The sequence below is a fragment of the Dromaius novaehollandiae genome, chromosome 3, assembly GCF_036370855.1.
Source record: "Dromaius novaehollandiae isolate bDroNov1 chromosome 3, bDroNov1.hap1, whole genome shotgun sequence".
Classification (NCBI taxonomy): Eukaryota; Metazoa; Chordata; class Aves; order Casuariiformes; family Dromaiidae; genus Dromaius; species Dromaius novaehollandiae.
In genome coordinates this window covers 55,117,305-55,139,847 of record NC_088100.1, presented here as the reverse complement: position 1 = coordinate 55,139,847, position 22,543 = coordinate 55,117,305, and the positions used below count along the sequence as shown (strand labels likewise).

The window sequence follows — 22,543 nt, the reverse complement described above, 5'->3', positions numbered from 1 at the left end:
AGCTGGTAGGCAGCTGACGCACATTACGACTGCATTTACCTTTGGCTCTGCAGGAAGCAACAGTTGTCTCCTCAAGGCAATTTGACTCCTTTAGAGTTGCATCCCCCCCACGGAGCACCCCGGCCTCCTCCAGGTGCCCGGGAGAGCTAAGGTGCCTGCACTCCTCATTAGAGGGCTCTCTGAGGGACCCAATATTAAATGGCCTGAATCCAAGCTCCCTTCAGCCTCGAAGCACGCATTTTAGCTCAGGCTCCATTAAAGCAAATGGGAGTTTTGCCACTTGATGTAATAGAGGCAAGTTTTCATCTCCGTGGGTACTTTTATCACTCAGATTAAATGTATAAGACATTTTGTGAACAGCAACATTAAAAGGACACTTGGCAGTTAAGTTCATGGGTTAATTATGCAAACTATTTTCCCTCAGCAAATGTACATTTGCTGTCTTTTACACTTCATTCGGTGCTCACTAGCTCTTGTATTATGAGAAAAATACAAATGGAAATCCCAGCTGTCTTTCATTATGCCATCTTATATGCTACTATCTGAATTACTCCTGGGATTGTCAAGGTGCACGAAGATACAAATACATCTAAATGGTTCTATAACATCTTTAGTGAAGGCACAAAATTTTTTTTATAGGGTTTCACAAAGCTAAAGTCAAAGGGTTTCACATAGGGTTTTTAAGGGTTTCACAAAGCTGGCATGTGTGATGGAAATATTATTTGTTTTATAGTAGGGCTTAGTGCCTAAGCTGAGATCTCAGTTCAGTTTTGCTTGAGACAAGATTACATTATTTTTCTTAGACAATCAGCTGTCAAGCAACATGTTTAAGAAAAATAAAAAATACTTAGACTTTACAAGCCTTCTGCTAGTGGTCTACGTGCTACCTAGCTATGGGTACTCCAGTGACATTATACCAAGCATTTTGATCCGTGCTTAAGTTTAAGCACATCGGCAAACTGGATGAACACTACGTTTGCCATGGGTTCACGGTGTGAATACGGCCAGCCTCACTGAGAACAGGACTTAAAAATTAAACCTCTGATTAAGTGCTCAGCACCTGACAGGAGTGAGATGCATATAAGGATGGCTTTAAATCAGTTTCAGTTTTGGTACCAATATGTTTCTCAGTGATCCTGTAACTGGTCTACTTATTCTGTTTCCCTGAGAGGAGGGAGATAGTTAAAACTAATGGTTACTGAATGGCTGATACGGTATTGTACTATGGGATTGGGGTTATTTTTTGTTTTGGCATGAATGAAATCGTAACTGTAAAACTGTCAGGAGGGCCTGGAGAAAACTTGGAGAAAACAGGAAAAAAATATTTTAAAATGGCATATTCCCTTAGCTCTCACAGGCTATAGGGCTGAGGAGATTTCCCTTCCCACAAGAAAAATGCCTCATGCAAAATCCAGATAACATTTGAAAATTAAAAGATATGAACCAACAGGAATGACAGAGGCAGTTGCTGGAAGGGCTTACTGTGCTGGATAGAGATTAGAGGATTTATTTCTACTTCAGCAACAGTACAATTAAAAGGCAGCAGATAAGTGGTAAATATAACACTCTTGCTATAAATATTCTAAAAGGAAAAAATTCTGAACATGCCAAAAGCACAATGTTTAAGAAGTTATCCATTAAATCCCCTATGGCTCAACAGTGCTATTTATTTATTCATTCCTCCTAGTTTTTTTTAAACTTTAACACGAATTGAGCATGATTTATTAGCGCAACCATTAAAGGTATTTGTTGCAGACCATCATACTTCCATGTACCTGCTAACAAAGTAATTTGCAAATATGTTTTGGAGGGAAAAGGAAAAAAAAGATGATGATACAGCTTTATGTGGTATAAAAACACTTAAAACTTGGAACATTTTCCTATGTCCACCTCCAACACTATTCTAATAAAGCTATAAAAACAAAGCCCCAAAGCCCCCAGGACCCACACCCTTTTTCTTTTGTGTGCTAACATCTTTTCCTTCCCATAAAGGGCTGGCATGTGCTATCCCACCTGCGTTTACTGATCTGGGGGGGTTCACTGTGCTTTCCATGCGACTCTGAGTCAGCGGGAGGTGACCTGCGGGATACTCACTCCTGTGAGGGCACGCCGTTGGCCACGACGCCCTCGTAGCGGCTGATGCCCTTCTGCTGGGTCACGCTGATCTGGCCGCCCAGCTCGTCCGCAATAACGCCGGCGTGGATGGCCGACTTGCACAGCAGCGAGGTCTGAAAGGCAGAAGTCATTGGAGCACAAAACCATCAGGAAAAACCTGGCAAGCTTTTTCCAGTACTTTTCCTTCTGAACCACCATTATACATGTTTTACAGCTCATAAAATTCTGCAAATTTGAAAAAATTAATCTCTTTCCAAAAGTCAAGTTTATAAAATGAGAAAAGCAAATAATCTGCTTCTGAGAAGGTGCCATAAGGTCTTAACCTAATGAATATTGTGGCCCTCCTCAGGAAAACAAAGTCAAAGACAAGGCAACCACTCGTCTTTGCAATGAAAAAATGAAAAATACATCATGGCCTTGCCTGAAGCCAGACATATCTATTCCTGCATGCTGGCTTAGGAGCTGAGGCATGGTATACACTAGGAAATTTGGCAGTCCACTGGCTGTCCCTGGGTATTAAGTATAGTCCATTTGCCAGTATCTCAGGTGGGATAATCCTGATAAAGCAAAAAAAAAAAAAAAAAAAAAAAAAAGAAAAAAGAGACTAGGTGGCAAAAACATACCATTAAGGTAAAATAGAGGGAAGAAAGGTAGGCAGAAGAGTGCAACAGAGATTCCCAAGCTGGTGCTGACAGAACAGACAAGCCTGCTTCGTTGTTCGCATGGGGCCAGCTGGGGGATCTCTGTTATTCAAGCACCAGGATAACCGAGCGACAACTACCTGCTCCGAAAGGAGCTGGGTGGTTAAGGGACACGAAGGCAGCGGGGGCTACCCGGGAGCCCTGAAGGCTGCTCCCATCGGGAAAGCTACCTCCCTGTTAGTGGTGGAGGGAAAACTTCTTGCAAAAATTCCTGGGTGTAGATAAGATCTGCACAGGTCATGCCATGTGCTGCTTTTTGTTTTTTTCCCCCAATCACCCAGAATGGCAGGAATAACTCCCAATAATTACAATCTAATGTGACATTTCTTTGTTTTTTGAGCTCTGCCATTTTCTAGGCTGGAGTGGTATGCTTGAATAACTGGATGAACAGGTTAAACATGAACACTGACTTTCTGGAAACTCAACAACTGCTTTACTTGGGATAGGGTGGGATTTTACTTCAATGGTATGATTAAACTTACTCCACTGTGAGAGATGTAAAGATTTCACAAGAATGAAGAGAGGAGAGGCTAGAGTGAGGGGCACAGCAAGGGCAGAGCAATTTATGATATGAACCGAAGAAAAATGTAACCACTCAGGCAACTTCTACACTTTCAAGAAAGAGTAATTAATAAAAACCAGTCCAATGGCTTGGTAGTTATCAATGGGCTGTGATTAGGCAGTGTATAATATTTGTTTCATCTCAGAGTAGGTTCCTGGGATACTGTAGGCAAAATCTTAATGAAATTTATTGTTTTTCCTACAAGAGATTACTCAAGAGAAGTGCACTAGATCCAAACAAGTAAAAGCTGAAGTCATAGGAATATTTAGTACATTAACAAGCACTGCCTCAAGGGGGAAAAACTATATGCAACCAAAAAGTCAGAAACCAACAGTCAGTAGGCATATTTGACAATCAGTGGACTTTGCTCACACACAGTTGATTAGCACATTTAAAAATGTCTCAGTGTGCCTATATACTGATGACACACTAATAATCCGATGATAAGAATTATATCTAACGCAGCTGGGAAGAAATAATAGCAAAAGCCAAGCAGCAAAAGTTGAAACTTTAATTTGTGCTATGCAATTGAGCAGTGGATTTTGTGTTTATAAATCTTCTGTCTTTATAAATTTCCCCTCGTTATTTGTGTACTTACATCTCTGTATCCTTCTATTATATTCCCAGAAATGTCACCTGCTATGTCTCTGCAGCCAGCAGGACAATATCTGCTGTAGTAAGAGAACAGAGGCTTGTTTAAAATCTGGACTGTAACGATGATACACAGAAACACAGTCATACACAAGAAATGCTCACAAACTAATAAGTATTTTAACAGTAAGTTCTGACTGATCATCTACGAGTTATTCTAGAAGGTAAATGTGCCCTTGAGTTCATCAGTGGACTGCACATAGCAGCACACACAGAGAGCCAAAACAGCAGTTTTGCAAATGCATTTTTCTTTAATTCTGTTGTTCCAGAAATGCTACTACACAAGCTTTCAACACAGCCCAGATAAGACACCTACATCCACATCCAGACAACAACCAGAAGGGTACAATTTACTACCATTTCAAATCCTATCATAAAGTTCAAGGCCCTAAGAAATTATAGCTTGTCCTGAGACAATCTTTTATCAGCTAGGGTGTGATCATGCAGGATGTTTCATCCCTTCTGCTCTCAAGAGATGCAATGGAATGTGAGGCTACTTTGAATTTCAAAGTGGAAACTCTTTTTACATATACTATGTATATGTATGCCCAAATCAGGATTGCTGAGTGCTCCATAATTTGATTCCCTTGTTTTTTCTGGGCCATAGACTTCTATTCCACACTACTGCCTCTCACAACCAGGCTTTAAATTATTATAGCACTGCAGCTCAAAAATATTCACTCTCCAGAAAACTAAGATTTTACGTGTCTTGTATGATACTTTACAACAATTAGTAGACCAGATGACAGATACAGAAAAGCAAGCCACAGTGCAGAGAGCTTTAAACACCTTTTACCTGTACTCAGTCTTTGTGTGGTGGTTTCCTCGTTCCAAACATGTGATGAGATCTGTGAAAAGTTTACAAAAGTAAATTCCAGTTGCAGATCATAGAAAAACAGAAGAATATTTGCCTAAACATGAAAATACACTTAAAAGTCTCTCTGTAATACTAGTTACACAACTTTATTAGCTAGAAAACAACAGATATGGTTTCTCTCATTCTTTTTGTCTCCCCCTTCTGCTCGTCCTATGTTTTACAAGCAAAGTGGAGGTTCTGTCACCTTCAACAAAGTTGCAGATGGTGCAACATCAACGTGAACATCAGTGGTAGGAATTAAACCTTACTGTCAATAATCGCATCACGGTGCAGTAAATGTTGGAGCCCAGGGCACAGTGAAGCTTTAAGGAGAACATATTCACTTTCTGTTTCACTGGGCCTGTACTGCAAATTATCTAGGTAAGATTTCAGCGGCCTTTATATCTGCTTAAGGTTACAACTGCTTCTTGCACACATGCTGTTAAAAATGTTATGGTTAATGCTAATAAGATCTCTGGAAACGCTGGGGCCAAATACCGGGCTAAAGCCTGTATGTGGAGAAGACATGAAACAGGGAGGACAGTGCTGCTAATCCATTAGAAGTAGTGCTTTGGGATTTCACTTTACCTGGATGGTCACTACTGGCATATGACAACAGAAAGCCTCGTCCTGACACGTGGAATCCACTCTCAAAGTGAATAGTTGCTTCGTTACTATCCAAAATGATTTCTTTGGGGACGGGCATCACATTACCACAGTATGGCCCTACAGACAAAACAAAGATTTCAAAAGCTTAGATGATATAGTTAGGCTGGAATATTCTCACGATAAGTAAAGAATTTCATAATATGCTCATTCTTCTCCTTCAGGACAATTCCAAATGTTGACACAAGGATTTTGGCCTCAGTCCTTTATGGGCATGAGCTCCAAAGATACCCTGACAAAGAATGGCAAGAATCCAGTTGTCTCTCCATGGTGAAAATTCTAGCATTAACATCTCTCATCACTTAAGCCTTAAGAGAATGATTAATGCTCTCTGACCTTTGAAGTATAACATTCTTAAAAACAGCAGTAACTCATTAGAGAAAAGAATAGACCATTTAAAGGCAATCCAAGAGATCTACATAGGGTCCGCTAGATAAACTCTCCAGATGCTTACAGATCATGCTGCTTTAGCGTAACAGCTATTTAGAAAAGATTAAGATCACAAAGAGCATACCTGGTTTTAAAGGACATGGCTGCCATGAGTCAAGTTGTACAACAAGGCAGTACCCCTTACCAAATACTTATAAAATGTGTTCATTTATTTTCCTTCTAGAGACATCATCAAACAATTGAAAAATGTAATTCAAATTTCCTTTAGAGTTTGAAATGAAAAAGAGGCAGGGGGAAGGAGAAGGTGAGAGAGGAAGAGGGAAGGAGAGAGAGAAGAGGGGGGAAGAGAGAAACGTGAGCCTTGTGTTACCCTGACTTAGGTAAGAGTTTTACAGCGTCCCACTGCAGTATCTTGCAATACTGTTTGGGACATTCCTTTCTTGAGACAGGAGTCGTCCCTGGGACTTTTGATGATTACATTTGCTTTGCTGGAAGTCAGTTCCTGAGGGGAACTTTCTTTTGAGACTTCCATAGTCTTTGCTCTTGCCTTCTGTCACCACATCTGGCTGCACACACTTGTCTCTGGCTGCCCTCAAGCACAGATGACCCAGCAAATCCAAAGCACTTTGGAAACCATTATCTGAATTTATGAAGATGTTTGCAATATAAACTGTTAATAAGTGGTATTTGTAAAATAGCAAATATATTTTTACTAAGATAAAAAGCAAACAAGACCCTTTAAAAGCCCTCAAGACATCTGTCCTGTTGAGGTGAATGACAGCTTTGGTATCCTAAAGCAAGTCTTTGGGATAAAAACTGATCACTTTGATTTTTCCTAGACAGGCTTACTTTATTTGTGGTGGATACTTTGGGATAACTTGGAACTGACTTCTGAGAAACAAGAAATTACAACCACCACACAGCATAAATCCAATGAGTGGTACCCTTTCTAATAGGCTCCTAAGGGCCTCTTCATTACTTTTTATCCTCTTGGGGTAGTCTTTCCCAAATACTTCACCAGCCTTGCTACAACTGTAAGACCAGCCTACAGAGAGTAACACAATCAGAGCCAACAGTAATCAGTTATTAACAGAATAGGACAAATTAAAAGGGTAAGTCTGAGTTTTGGCTTATAAATTAAAAGGCAAAGCCAGGCAGGCAGAGAAACAAAGCGACAATTATGACATTTTCCTGGAGTACTCATGTGTTGCAAATGACTCACAACTTAGTCAGAGAAAACAACGTCTATAAAAAGGGTTAAACAAATTGCTTAGGAAATGAACTTATCAGAAAGACAGCATCTGACACTGTGTCATACCAGACAACTGCAAGAGTGATGTATTTGAGAAGGTCTTTGTGTCAGGTTGCAGTGGGAGAAGTAAAGTGCTAACTTAGATTTTTTTTTTCAGAGAGAGAGAGAGAGAGAGAGAGAGAGAGAGAGAGGGGAAGAAGACAAGAAGGCATTACATTTCTTTAAAATAAAACACCTGAGAAAGCTTTAGTTCTTTTCTTCCCTGAAAGACTGATTCTACATGTGTGCATGCATACATATCTATACGTGTGAGAACATTCTCACAAATACACTTTGCCTCTCACCCTCGTAATGATTCTCAATGACCTATGTAGTATTCAGGTGTAATTCAGACTGCTGACTCACTCAACCACACACCTCCAGTAGCAAGTCTACATGTGTTCTAGCTAATTATATAAACAGATCACATGTTGCAAGCAAAAGCAATAAAACAAAATAAAAAAAAGTCTAGACATGAAGAGTTGCATAGACATAAAGTGCTGTGTAATATAAATGGAAGCCAAATATCCAGAAACAGTCAGCTTAAGAAATCAGCATGCAGTGCTTAAAGACAAGTTTTGTACTGTTAAGTAACAAATCCTGTAATAGTTACAAATGCTATGATTATCTTCAAATTCCACAAAGAACACTTCCAGTGTGCTTTGGGAGACTCCAGTGGATAAACGGGCTTTAAGAGTCTCAGAACTAGGGGGCCCAAGACTAATTATCTAAAAGATATAAAACAGAGAAGTGGGATCTACAGAATGAATATTTTCCAAAAGGTTTATTAATTTTCTGCTTAGATTTGAAAAAAAGAATTAAGATGCATTTATTGCTATAACAGAACATCCTCTTCTTTTTTTATTTTGCCAGCTGATGAATCCCTGCAAACTATTTCAACACAATTCCTCTGAATTCAGGTAGCATATCAACAGTATGCTGCCAGGTCATTCAGACTTCACTGGGTTTCAGTACAGTCTAATTCTGTCCTATCAAATACAGAAATTAGCACTGATACTTAGTGTTTAGAAAAAAATTAAACATTATCTCACACCTCTATTGCTGCTGTTAGAGAAGCTGATTAGATACCATTTTAGCTTAGAGGTTCTTTACTGCATGAAATCATGTGCAGTCTGTTTTCAGGGAAAGGTGTTAATCTTCTTTCTCTTTGGTGTTTATTGTGTTTAGAATGGCCAATGTAAGCATTTTTCCAATTTGGTTTACCCAATAATAATTTTTTATGTTCAGCAGCACCTCTCTCCATTTTGCCAAGCTTCTGCAGAGTGGCCCTTTTAACCCCTAATTCTCATTTTCCCCACAATTGATTTATTTTACATTGAAAAAATTCCAAGAAATTCTCCAGGATGATAACTGGTAATGCTTAGAAAATAAAACTGAATCAAGGTAAGGCATTGATTTTGATTTATTTTGACCTGCTTTCTAATTTTCTTTAGAAAAATATTGTAATTATTTCTAACCACATACACTCTTTCCTATGCACTTCCATACAGTAGTCCTCCATTTACTTTAGTGGTGTAAAGCCATAGAAAGGATAGTCTTACAGACTCCAAACATTTCAGCTTGTGGTGTACTCGAGTTAGATGCTCTTTCTAAATACACAGCAATGCTCAGTAGATTTTCCTCTCCATTGACTTACCTAGTCTCCCTTTCAATACACATAATGTGGGATGCTATAGATGTTAGAAGGTTAAAACCCATCAGCCTCCCTAGCCCTTGGACTTCATCTGGAAACTGCACACTAAGTCAGTATTTTCCACTTGAAATTGAGGTGACAAAAGCACACGTCAAAAATACTATTTTATCATCTACTTTTAAGGTTCATAAGTGCTCCTTGTCCTCTGTGTTCACTCTGCCTTGGATTAGTTGACCGCCCCAGGCTGTCTGTATGAATACTACATAGCCACAGTGAAGGGAAGGGGTGATGGAGTGAAGGGAAGGGGTGATGGAGAAAGCCTTGGTTTGTGTGTGGTATAAAAGGGAGACCCTCGTTTATGGGGCCTTGTTAAACTTACTGCAGGGTTTGGATTTGACTCTGGATAAATATCTAATTCTAAACTTGGTATTGAGCCAAAAGTTTTTATGAAGCCTTTTGAAAAATGCCAGATCATGTTATCAGTTTTTCATCTTCTGATGTTTGTTGCGAGGTGGGTTGCTTTGCATATTCGGCTTGAGAAACGAGTCATGAATGCTGATCTCTCTCTCTGCTTCCTATTTAAGTGGCTCTTGGATCTCTGCTAGGGTAAGTAGGCAGGATTATTTGGTTTGTTTACTGAGAACAAAGAAAAGATTTTGCTTTAATAGAGATGTGTTATCTGTCCTGCAACTGAGTAGGTGTTTTCCATATTTCAGTATTACTACATCCAGATGCCTTTCCTTCTTTCAGTGCCTCATTAAAGATCTGACCCAACTGTGGTTGCATCTGTTCACTCCAGATTCTTTTTATATATAAATATACATATATATATGTTCTCTTTACTTCTACATGAAAACTATTAGGGGCTTAGGGATTTCAAATGTACGTCATTTAATATTCGCTATAATTACATTAACATTTAATGCCTTTCTTCTAGAACTCCTGATCTGTTAATATGGTTTAGGTGGCTTAAATGATATACTCTTATTTTGGAATCATTGTCTCCAAGCAGTATTAACATCCTGCAAAAAACTCTGTAAATTGTTTCATGGATATCCTTTGGCTGGCTCATCTGAGGACCAAAGAGATTATTTTACATGTTGTTTATTTTTGAAATGTTAGCAATAGTCTACTGCTTTTGTCTTTTTCATAATAGTGCTGTTTTGCAAATCTGATGATCTTTACAGCACTGTCTGTTTCATGAAGTCTAGTTTACTTCTACTGTCAACCAGTCTCTGGCATATTTCCTGAGATTGCTTTGTTGAATTATGTTCCTTTATTCTTTCTACTTCCCTTAAGAAATGCTGTGCCTGGAGGACTCTCTTCTCTCACACCAACTAGCAATACTTACATGCTCTTTTCTTCTCCAGCTCTTCATATTATCCACCTCTTCTGTAAGCCCTTTTTCTTTCTTTTAAAAGCAACTTTTTCATCTGTACCTATTACACGTCTGATTCGTTCTGCTTTCAGGTTCCTCGACTTCATTTGGCATTTGCAGAGGTCTTTTCCCTTTTTTCTATCCTTAACGCCTGTCTTGCAGCGTAACCCATGGCTGGTGAGCAATGTGTAGCATCAACCCCATGGATCTGCCCCTTTGGGATTACCATTAACAGCACAACTCCCCTAAGGAGCTATGTGGGGAAAACAACATTTTGAATTATGATCTTTATATTCAATAGCCTTTTATAAAACCAAAAGCAACCTGGAAGTACCTCAGTAGCTGGGGAAGGACAGGGGACATGGAGAACATGGATTATGCTGGCCTCACTTCAGAGCTAAAAGCTCAGTTAGCCAGCATGTAAGTCTTTCAAAAATACCCCACAAAACCATCAGGAATGTGTCACACGAAAACACTGTGTTCTTGAAATTTGTCTCCATCCCACATTCACACCAATGCCTCGCTTTCACAGGCGGTCCCTACCAAAGAGGAGCGGGGAGGCCTCTTCCCTCCATCCCTGCCGTGAACCCACACCCCGGAGTGAGGCCACCCCAGGCCAGTCTGCAGCTGCCCTCGTGGGATGTGGGGGAAGGTGGTGTTAAATACTCAGCACAACCGAGCTGACGGCATAGTAGGGTCTGACAGTTGAGATGAGACAATCTGGTTATGCAGCATTCAACCCTGTGCAACACAGCACAACTCCAGAATGAGCGCTAACCATTCCTCAGTTTTAGGAAAAAAACAAATATAACTTTCAACTAGCATTTCCAAAATGTGGCCAAAGACTGCAAGAAAGAAAAGAAAAGGCATCTAGCAAGGGTCATGGTGGTGAATTAATTCCAGTTTAAAAATACAGGGTCTTGGCTACCTGTTCTCACAGGCTTGGGGCTTGCTTGACCTCAAGTGAGATGCCCCAGCCTTTTACCAGATCTGTGGTTTTAGCTAAACAAAGACAGAAGCACAATAAGAGTTAGGAATCTTTAGTAAAGAGCTGTACCTGCTTAACAAAAAACACAGAAAAACATACAATATAATTTATGCATCTAAGAGAAAAGCATGGGATCTGATAAAACAAAAGCAGACATTCTTCACTTCATAAATCTTTCCAAAGCGGAGGCCTTGGGATACTGTAACCACTCAGTTGAAAATCAACTGTTAAAAAGCATTTTGGCTCTCAAGAAACTGCTCAACTTGATCTTCAGTGAGAACTTGTCTGGACATTTCACTAGATTTCCTGAAATACCAGAAACAATATTGTAACCACAAGTTTCCTTCGAGGGGAGAAGAAGAAACTTGGCCACACCCTTTATTTAAGCAAGACACTTATTACAATATATAATAAGGAAAAACTGGTTTGATGAATCCCCTCAAGCCATAATGAGCCATTGGAAGGTGCTCCCTTCTCCACATACACACACACAGCAGCCATCAGACACTCCTGCAAATCAGTAAATGCTCAATTTTTCTAACAACCCTCAGTGACTGGGTGTGGGGAGGAGAAAGCATTTTCAGTAATTTCTCTAGCAATTTCACACTAGTTACTGGCTGTAAAATATGCAAGAACAAGTTAACTCTTCAAATTATTACTAGTCACTCAGCAGATCTGACATCCACCCCAGAGGAGCGCATCAACCTCCTACTGACTGCAAGTGAATGGAGAACTAAGTAGGCACTTAGCTGTTCTTTAATCTGTCTTTCCAGTCAAGAATGATGATCACTTCACAAAATTAAGGGAAAAAATACTAAGCCATTAGTAGGTGAAAGAGGAAAAAAGTGAGAAAAAAGGGGCAAAAGAGATACAGAAATCTGACAAAAACATGAAAAGAAACTCTAAAAGCAATTCCTATTAAATTTTTAAAACATCTATGTTACACACTCATAATAAGTGCAGCAATGGCTGTCATCTTCTTGAGAACTACATGGTTAATCTTGTTTTCATATATCCCTTTAACTAAGTAAAAAAAAAAATCAAGCGTTATTCAAAGTTCAGTATTTTTATATGCTCAGCTAATGCAGTTCACTCTAGGAGAAAAGCATTTCAATAAAGGTTGCACCTTGTCCATACTGTGTAATTCCCTTTGTGGGACAAAGAAAATATTTTTGTCCAATGCAAAGCTATGCCTTTGAAAGGAGACATTATTGTATATTTATTTCTCCTAGAGACAATATGTGCATAAGCTGTGTTAAGGTTTGTCAGACAGGTGACTCAGTTTCACCAAAACTGATGTTAGACTAGCTTTCCTAACTGATGATTAATAATTTCTCATCTAAATCTGGATCCCATGCTAACAGTCTGAAAGACATGGTCTGTTACAGAGTCTTTCTTTCAGTGAACACTGAAGAAAATAGCATGCAGAGTAATGACCCTCAGATATGGTTTTCAGCTGCTATAGGATCACCCTCTTTTGATGGTGATAGTGTAAAAGTCTACATACAATGGCTGCCTTCACGGGTTCATCAAACCCAGAAGTGTTGAAGGTGAAAAGAACTGTACCATCAGTTTTGTATCACAGCTGAAAGGGAGGCTTTAGTCAGCATAAGCAATGGTTGGTACATGCTTTTCTAGAAAGGAATGAGATTAGATTCACAGCGCTCTTGTGTTGGTCTACAAAATTTGAGGAATGCCTGAAACTTAAATAAAACTTATATTTAAGTGCATTTAAGTGTTCTGTTGTATAATCTGTAGTGACAGACTTGCTAAAGGGAACAAATCCCCTGGCTACCATAAGTCCATGAATCCACTCGTTTGTATATAACCACTTCCCTTTAGGGTATGGAACATCAGTGCCCCAAACATGAATTACTTCCCACTTTTTTGCATGAATCCCAGCAAAAGGTTATAATGACGAATGAATCACAATCACATAATAAAGATAACATGTGGGGGAAATCTGAAGAAAGAAAGAAAAAAAAGCCTTTGCTATCTGAAGACCTGTTTACGCTAGTGTTGCATTTATGTGGTATATATTTTGTGTAGTATTTTGCCCCTGACCAATTTTCTAAGCTGCAGATACATTCCTCAATAGAAATGCGTACACATACTGACATTCACTCTCTTGTTTTCTGAAGAATTCAAGTGATCAGAACAGTATTTAAAACACAGTTCTCTTTGGATCATCTTTTCTTATAATGGCATACCTCTTAAATAAAGAGCAGAGACCATTTGGCTAATTTGAAATACAAATAATATTCACACTGCTAGGTTTCATACATAACCTTTTAAGTTTTCCCTTTTAAACTCAGGTCAAATATGGAAGTCCCAGAACATTCAGACATTAGGTTTTCATTGCTCGAATGTTTTCAATGCCTGAGAAAATCTTCAACTGTCCACCATCCTATGAAAGAATTTCAATAGCACAGGTCAACATCCCAGTTGAAGGGGAAGGTGTTGATCTGCCTGTACATGTACATGATGAGCAGAGGGTTGCAAAGAGGAGAGCGGGGCTGGCTAAAAGGACACTTAGCAGGACTGATAGCAACGTCCACTCACAGAGTTGTTTTGGCTTAGATAAATGCATATTAAAACCCAGAGCTGTGGGAAGACTTTGAAACAACTCACTTGCAGAAGTCCTCATCTCATGTACGAGCTCCTGTGTCTTTTAAAACACAAGTGTCATTGTGAATTTATGCATTTAGCACTATCCTCCCTATAGGTCTACACACATTTACAGCAGACACTCTGTTGGTAGCTAATGGGAAAGTCTACAGCAAGCTTCAGACCACAAAAACCTTTACAAATAGTATGTCTGCCTAAGCTTAATCAGATATGAGCAAAATCTGCTAATTTTGCAGTTTGTTACTGAATATGCAAATTATAGTCCACATGCATCAGACATTACCAATCAAGCCTGAAAATGGGTGTGAGAATACTTTAAAAAATTAATTATATGTGTTTGATTGCATAATACACAGCTATTCTATGTTTACAGGCTGAATAATTGCACAACTGAACTATGTGAAGATGTCTTCAGGCTGATGCGTAAGGAGACAAAAATTCAAGCAGTATTCAAGCTTCACTTTTAATTTCAAAAAACCAATATTGATATATCCTTCTTTCCTAAAAAGGCCTTTGATTAGAAATGTGAAGATAATACCAATAAAAACTATTCAAAGATATGATAATGAAATACTAATCACCTATCACTTACTGCAAAGTACAGTCAGTAAACTTGATGAACAGAATTAATTGCTTACTGTTCTGAAATGAGGTAAACAGCATGAATAAAAAAAAAATTCAAGCACACAAAGAGAAATGCTCCTTTGCCTCAGATCAAGCTAGGTGCAATGCTTAGACGTGAACACATCACTGTTCACTGTTGGTGAAGACTGTTTCAAAATGTAATACCTCCCTAGCAAAGAACAATAATTACCTTTAACTTTTGTGAGAAAGGCTTTAATATCTCACTTGATTTTATCTTACCAGATGAGTTATAGGCCTATCATGCTCATGAATGAAGGGCAATCAGCCTTCCTTACTACTAAAATACCTTAGGAGTCTTAGAAGAATCACACACTTCACCGGGACAAGCAAAGAGCTGGGGTCACCTTGAAAACTGGCAAAAGCTCTGTGTAGCTTATCTCTCTATTTTCTTCTTCCATTGAACCCATTCTGCCTGTAACATCCAGTACAGCATATTCAGCTTCAGCTAACTGAAGGGCTGCAGCCCACTCCCAGCGGGCAAAATTTTATGGAATTTTGATTCATGAGTTTATTCATATAGTAAGAAACTCTGCTTGAACATAAAAGTGACTTGTGCAAATAGGCACATGGACTTGAAAAACAGTTTAACTCTTCTAGAAAGAGCAGATCAAAAGTTTCAGCAACAACTGATTAGGAAAACTGATTTGAGGAAGGCCTTGGATTCTCCCTGGGGAGGATTCTATTATTATTGTTTTAAGTGCACAGTTTTAACGTATTTATTCACTTATCTTCCTGTGCAAATCTCCTACAGAAGTGCAGACTGGCTGCGCGTATTTAATTTCTGCTGGTATGTAGGCAAAGGTTATCAGTGAATAATAGTCAGCAATAGTCAAGGTTATCAACACTTTTCTCCTTTCCTTTCCAGTCTGTGCTTTAACTACTTCCCACTTGCTTCCCCACATACTCGGTCCTTCCCTGAGACTCTTGGCAGTTACACCTTAGCGAGGCTTGAACTGCCTAGGACAGTTGACTCCAGTCTGTCATCTCACCTCTGTCTAGTCGGTGAACTAGACTGAATGCTTCACTGAGCTCTTTCAACGCCTGAGAAGGATATAGTTTTGATACAGATCTTGTGCACTTGCTGCAACAAAGCCATAATTGTAAAATTCTGCAAGTCTGAGGGCAAAGCGATGGGTGAATGCGCCAGTGCACATCACAAGCCCGTGTCGACCAGATGAGCACTTCTGCAGCATTCCCAGCTTTGCTGGTACAGTGCAAGGTGTGAGGGGCAACAGCTTTACATGCCACGAACAAAGCACTGGAGTATTGAAAGGAGGAAAGAACAAAGGCTAATACTGCTTTCATTTTTCTGAGCTAAGTTTTACACAAACTTTTAACAATTCATGCATTTACCATTGCCTTATCTTTTACATACCATGCAATGTTGAGGAGCTCAGGATGGTAAGGTAGCTGGATTCGCATTTCTGTGATTCAATATCCAGGTCTCCAATTTTTAAGATCAGGCGTTTTCCCTGAGGCACTTGAATTTTCTTTTCACAAACGGTGTAGTTTGGGTACGTCCCAGGGTAGTTCCTGGATGCCAGGGTCCCACTGTCTTGGTACATCACCACATGCCCGCATCCATCCCCTAGAGTAAACAAAGAACCAAGGAGGAGAAAATGTATTCTTAAACAAATAAAAAAAAATACCAGAAAATACTGACCACGTAATCCTGTCTCACACATACACTTCCACCTTTTTAAAGCGTATTTTGTAATATGACACCTCAGTTATGCTGTTACTGGAAAATAGGTAAGTAGAATAAAGTGTCATTTTTCTCCTGTAAAGCAGAAAAGAGGGTTGGAAACACTCATGAACTAAGATGTATTTGACAGTCCGGTACAGAGTCTCCCTGGTTTTCTGTTTTACGGCCAAACCTTGCTGAAACCATAAAGATACAATTCAAAACATAATAGGTAGGTTTCTTCCTTAAATGTTTTTCTCCCAGTTATCATTCCATGTTTTATTTCCATGCAATAGAGCCATCAGGGAGAAGGTAATTGAATCACACATGAAAGCACAGGCACGATTTAACTGCATAATATCACCGACCCACCTCATCTTACTTTCCTGTTGGTTTTTTTGCTCTGCTTTTACAATGCGCAAAGCGCCAGGGACACAGCAAGCACAGAAGAGGGACTTCGAAAGCAGGCCGTGCATCCCTAGCAGCGTACGAGCTACGTCGCAGTAGTACGCCGGGAGATGCTACTGCTGCCATCTCCTGCCAACGTGCTCCGACACACGCGTAGCACTGTCGCTGCTGCCGGCGGCACAGGGGGTTTCAGGACGATGTGCATCGAGCCCGCCGTGGAGAGGCATCGAAGGGGCAGCAGGAGCACGACGCATGACAGCCAAAAAAGGCACATGGGATACACGGGGGGATGTGGGGGTCGACATGGAAAACAGGAAGCATCATCCACAGAGAGGAAGGAAGCAGGTATCAGATAAGGGACCTTGACTACTAAAGGAAGCAATTCGCAGTGTACTAATAACTTGAAACTTGTATTTTAAAAGCTCAAGACAAATCATTCTGCTAAATCTTCCAAATAATGGAAACCACTGCAACAGTGAAACTACTGCTGTATCTATGTGCATGGAATAGGCAGTCCTCAATTTTAGCTCAGTTAGAGCGTAGACACTCTTTATTTAAGTTTTGCATATTTCTACCCTTTATTACTGCAAAAATTAAAACTGGTCATAGAAGTGTTAATAAAATACAGAATCATGAATAGCTGGGAATTTACAATACATCCTTTAACTACCCAGCATTTTGCTTTTGGAGATATTTTGGTTAAATGAGGATATTTTGGTTAAAATCTTTTGACCTATTTTAATTAGTACCTGAATTTTCTTCCACAGTCGCTAGGAGGAACATACTTAAGATTTGATAAGACGATTTAAAGGTGAACAACTAGAAATGAAGTGTTGATAAAGAAACGTGACATGCCGGGGGCTTGGGCGTAAGTGGCATACTGTGCAAAGATAAGCTCCAAGCTATCAAACTTTGACTCACTACTGTATAATTACACTGCCATTTCATGCAACTCACTCAATCGCTTTTTCACAGGCAACAGCATTTATTTTGAAGCTTTACTGTTATTACCAACTTTGTTGCTTGCTATTTAATTCTGTTGCAGATTCATGCTTGGAATAGAGGTGAACAGGAAACATAGATCCAAAATCATATCATCATAAAACACACTAAATTTGTTGGGGGGGGGGGGGGTTTCAGATCTCTTTGTTCACACATTTTGAAAAATATCTGTTGTTAAAATTCCTTATCCTAGCTCTATTGATTTTAGCATGCATAGGCAAATGTCAGTGATAAAAGGCAAACTGGCCTTCTGAGCAAATCGCCTTTTCAGTGGAAACTTTCTGCAGTAGGAGTAAAAATATCAAGAGCAATACTGTATATATGCTGCCAACTCTCTGAACCCAGAGAAGGATGCAGGGAGGATTAGCAGTGCACAACTGGATCACGTCTAGCAGGGCACAAGACACTTGCTGTCTGTGCAGCAGACTGGTGCATAGGAAAAAAAGAGTTGTGCCTGGCCTTTATTTCAACTGTATGTTTCTAACTGTAAGCATTTACTTTAGTTGGGCTTAAGAAAAAAAAAAAATATGTATAACAATTACAATCTGGAGCTTGGTTTGCAACTTATCCTCAGTGGGGAAGATAAAGGGAAAACAAAAGAAACGCTTACACAAGTACAACAAAATGTCATGGAGATGAACTCTTTAAAACTCAAAAATCCTAGTGTTTGATTTCTCTTAACCTTGCTGGGTTACATTCTGGCCTGTGTTACCTCCAAACAACGCCAAGGATCCTTTGTGATACAGAACTCACCTCAAAAAAGCCAAAAAGACACCACTGTCCTGGCAAGACCCTGACAACTGTGCAGGTCATGGTCCATTATGTTTCTGCAGCACGTGTACAGGCAAAACTGCACCAAAGACCTCAGCCTGCCATCCTTTTCTGCGGAGGTCATTTGAGGTCTTGTTCCCATGGAAGCTCCCTTTTCAAAATTTGTCTTTGAACCAGCACTGAAATGAATTAAAGCCAGAACAGCTCTTTTGTGCTAAGAAAGTATAAAAGTTATTTCCTGACTTTTCGCTAGTGGAATCTGGACAGGACGGTCATTCACATACCCACGCTAATGAGAGGCAAGGGAAGCATCACTTTGCATCTGTAACTCCTCTTGCTGCCTCTGTCCTGCCTGTGCACCTCAAAGGAAAAGGTCATGATGAAAGCTTGCCTGTCACAAGGCCTGAAGTAATATCCAAAAAGTCATGCCAAGTCCTAGTTAAATATAACTCCTTATAGAGAAGCCTGACTATGGTCCTAAATTTTAGTTTCTCAGCAGTTATTAAGATTACCAGAACAAATAAAAATGTTACACTGAAATTTGCTGGGAAATGCACCCTATGGAAGAAGTTTGGAGGTGTGGAGGGAGGGCAGAAAAAAACCCTCAGGATCTGATAATTCATTCAAAGAGAGATATAACCAGACTGTAGTGAAAAAGTTTTAAGTATAATTCCACTATTTCAATGGAAAATATGAACAAGACTATCATTAGTTTTGTTCTCATCTAAATTTCTACATAATAATATAATAATTCTACATAAAATTTTGATTTTCAGTAGAAATACTGGCCATGCCTTGAACCTTTCAATTTGAAAATACAGCTACTTGTCCTCATAAAAACTATATTTTAAATACCTCATGTCATGTTCTCTTTTATAGGCACAGCTCTTCTGTCTGGAAATGTGTGCATTTAACCAGTCAGTTTAATGTAGGATTTCTTGCTAACACTAAGTTTTCACTTAGCATTACTTTTGACAACTTTCTATCACCCCATTTGGCAAGAAGATGATGGCCTTGCCTCAGACATCCAAGTTTCATCACTTCTCACTGGACTGGAGCAAAGCAACATATTTGAGCAGAAGGTATTCAGCAGCCAGAAAGTCTGCACATGTTCAGGTTTAATAAAATCTCTCCGCAGCACCAGGACTTACTAAAAGCACATCAAACATGCTTTGTAAACGGAGTTCCCACGGGCATCTGAATCAAGTTCAAGACTGCAGTCTTTGGACTGAGGGCGCCCACCCACTGGCCTGCACTCAGGTTGTACAAAGGATTACGTAACTCTGGAATTACGACTGTTTACCATCAAGATAAAAATAGCGTCTGTGGGAGATAATGGAAATAACTCCCCAAGAACCGAGAACCACAACCAGCATCTGCTGCTGCAAACGCAGAGCGCATTTCTTCCACCTTGACTTCTCCCATGCTAGTAGCAATACACATGTTTAAAATCAGAACCTGAAGAGTTGATTTTGAACTGCAGCAGAATTAGAGAGCTCTGAAAATAACACCGGTTCCTCAAAGTACCCTGCTGCCACCCAAAATCACCCGTCTTTTGTACGCGCCCAGGCTGGGCAGGTCCCCTCGCCCTGCCTCTCCCCAGGCCCAGCTCACACGCTGCGCCAGCGCCTCTTCGCCATGTGCTCCCCGGGTTTGTCCACCCTTTGCAATGGGTGCAGATGGCAGCTTCATCCAAGAACTCAGAATATTACCCTCCATGATAACAAAAACGTCTTTCAAGTACTTCAATAAAAAGTTTTTTTGTACTGCACCTTTTACTAAACAGCATTAATCCTGCCAGCTACAAAACAGTTACACAGCTTTCTATCAAAGTGTGTCTTCAAAAGCATTGCTACAACATCCTGGCAGAAAACAGCTGCCTTTTTCATTCTTCTGATTCATGTTCACTCAGCAATTAATAACTGACTTGGATTCACTCCAGCGCTAAAAGCGTTTTATACCTAAGAGTGCTCACGTACATGGCTGGCCTGCACGCACCAGCAGCTCCCGTGCTCTTCCACATCGCCTCACGAGCCACTTTGCGCACTACCATTTCCCTCTGCCTCTCTGTTTACAGATACTGTTACAGTCAAAAATCAGTATTTTCTTAAGAGCTACAACTGCAGCTGGAGACAGCCAAAGCCAAGAAAATGCCACCGAGCTGAGCGTGTGGCTTTGCAAGTTCTGCTGATAACCACCTCCACGAGGAGAAACCCCTCTCATTTCGCTTTCCCTGAAGTCATGACTTCAGCTGATTAAAAGATACAGTAACAACTGAGTCAGGAACGAGTTCTGCCCCCATGCTTGACAGAAGCTTCACGTTATACATACACATTGAAGAGCATCCAAAAAAGTGCTCAAATCTTTCCAGGCAAGCCTGTGCTCTCCCTGCCCACATGGGATAGGAGGAAAGACCAGGGAAAACCCAAGATTTTTGCAGGAGGCCACCGTAGCCTGCTGATGCGGCCTGACAAAACTTTAGCTTGTCAGATAGTCACGAAGCCCTTCATCACTAACCGCATCACGCACGCTGCAAACATAAATGTGCTTGCACTTTCACTGCTGTGTGACTGAGTAAATTCCAGAATTAAGCACTTCATCTCTAACCTCTTCAGCAGCAAAACTAGGTCAAGAGCTTCAGCTCTTTCTGCACCGTTGCAGCGGAAGAGCGAGATCGCCCCGCGAACGGCGTCTGTGCTGCTCCCTCTTCCAGAGGACGACGAAAATCTCAGACCTCCTCACTCTGCCCATTAACGGCCTCGGGGAGAGAACAGAAATGAAAGGTGGCGTCACGGGCCTGAGGCATGGCGGCGCGGTGACTATTGCTGCTCAGTCACCCCGGCTGCTCCTGACTGAGCCGGGGGACGGGAGCCACCGCGGGCAGGTGGGGGCAGCGGACAGGCAACCACACGGCTGAGGAATGACTGCTGGTCAGACTCACAAGCGTAGGGTCAGAGTTTCACAAGCCACCAAGTTCAGAGCGGATGCTGTTTACACCGGCTGACCTAGCCTAATGTGTAGAAGTATATAAACTCCCAGAAATTTTTCCCAGCGTCCAGATTTACATTCTTCGCAATATTTTGTGGAGACTGCAAAAAGTATTTTCAAATAACGACAGAAACCACTGGAAATTAAGGCAAGTCTCTACACATCAGAAAAGACAGTGACTGCAATATGCCATGACCTTTAAATTAGTGTCTTTCATTCTATGTCGTTAAGAGAAGTCCGCCACTTCTCAGCATGCCCTACTGCAAAAGAAAAAAAAACCAAAACCATATTCTGTAGAAATTTTCCTTGGATTGCGCTCTCATTTATGTGACTGCATAAGGTTCCCAGCACACATTTTAACCCCTGTACTACAGCAGCTCCTCACAACGCTCATTTTGCTGCCAAAGCCAAACCAGCAGCAGCTGGGGAGCGGCAGGAGGAGGCCTGCGAGCAGGAAGGGAAGGTAGAGCAGGAGAAGAAACAAAGGAACATTGTAGAGCAGAGATTTCGTAGACCAAATTATTTACTTACTAACATCAAAGGGATGCAAGAGGAGAAGGAGGTCATACAAACAACAGCACAGTTTTCCTACCTCTTCACAGGCACTATTTAAGTAAGTGTAACGTGCCACTTAAAGTGGCAATGAAAAAGCAGCAAATGATCTTAAATTGGTTCGGCACCAGTTCTATAAATCCCAAATTGCCACCGTGCACCTCGCTGCGACAGCCCTCCCAGCCATGCAGGCTGTGGCGAGGGGCCTGCCTCTCTTGATGTTTTCTCCTGCGAGCGGGCTCAGAAGGTGCTCTACCTCAAACACATAACAACTTGTTCTGGTAATCAGTTGGACTACCACCATCAAATATATAAAAATATCCCTGACCAGCATTTCAGCTTCCTTATTTAGCAAAGTAGCTTACAACTTTATCACTGTTTCTTCACTGCTCTCCATAAACTAAAGAAATTTTAGAAATTATAAACATACACATGTAGCACAGAATGCCTTACAGCTGTCTTGACCTAAGTGACAGGGATTTTATTGTGTTGCCACAAACAGCATGGGGAGACTTTGCTATTCTAGAAACCTCTCAACTGTTCAGAGGTTTGCAGAGGTGAAAGCCTAGCAATATCTGAGTTTTTATTTCTTTAGCTGCTAAAATGTAAAAAA

The 22,543-nt window shown here is 40.4% G+C and overlaps 1 protein-coding gene across 3 annotated transcripts in view; it reads right to left on the bottom strand.

Annotated features, from left to right (window-relative positions):
- DCBLD1 (discoidin, CUB and LCCL domain containing 1) overlaps positions 1-22,543 on the bottom strand; it is a 48,448-nt gene that overhangs the window by 16,477 nt on the left and 9,428 nt on the right. For all 3 annotated transcript variants that reach the window (XM_026123527.2, XM_026123528.2, XM_026123526.2), the window contains exons 2-6: positions 15,901-16,113; positions 5,474-5,611; positions 4,826-4,877; positions 3,977-4,049; positions 2,095-2,228 (exon numbers count right to left, since the gene is read on the bottom strand). In XM_026123527.2, the coding sequence (XP_025979312.1) occupies positions 2,095-2,228; positions 3,977-4,049; positions 4,826-4,877; positions 5,474-5,611; positions 15,901-16,113 (610 nt within the window). The remainder of the gene's footprint in view (positions 1-2,094; positions 2,229-3,976; positions 4,050-4,825; positions 4,878-5,473; positions 5,612-15,900; positions 16,114-22,543) is intronic.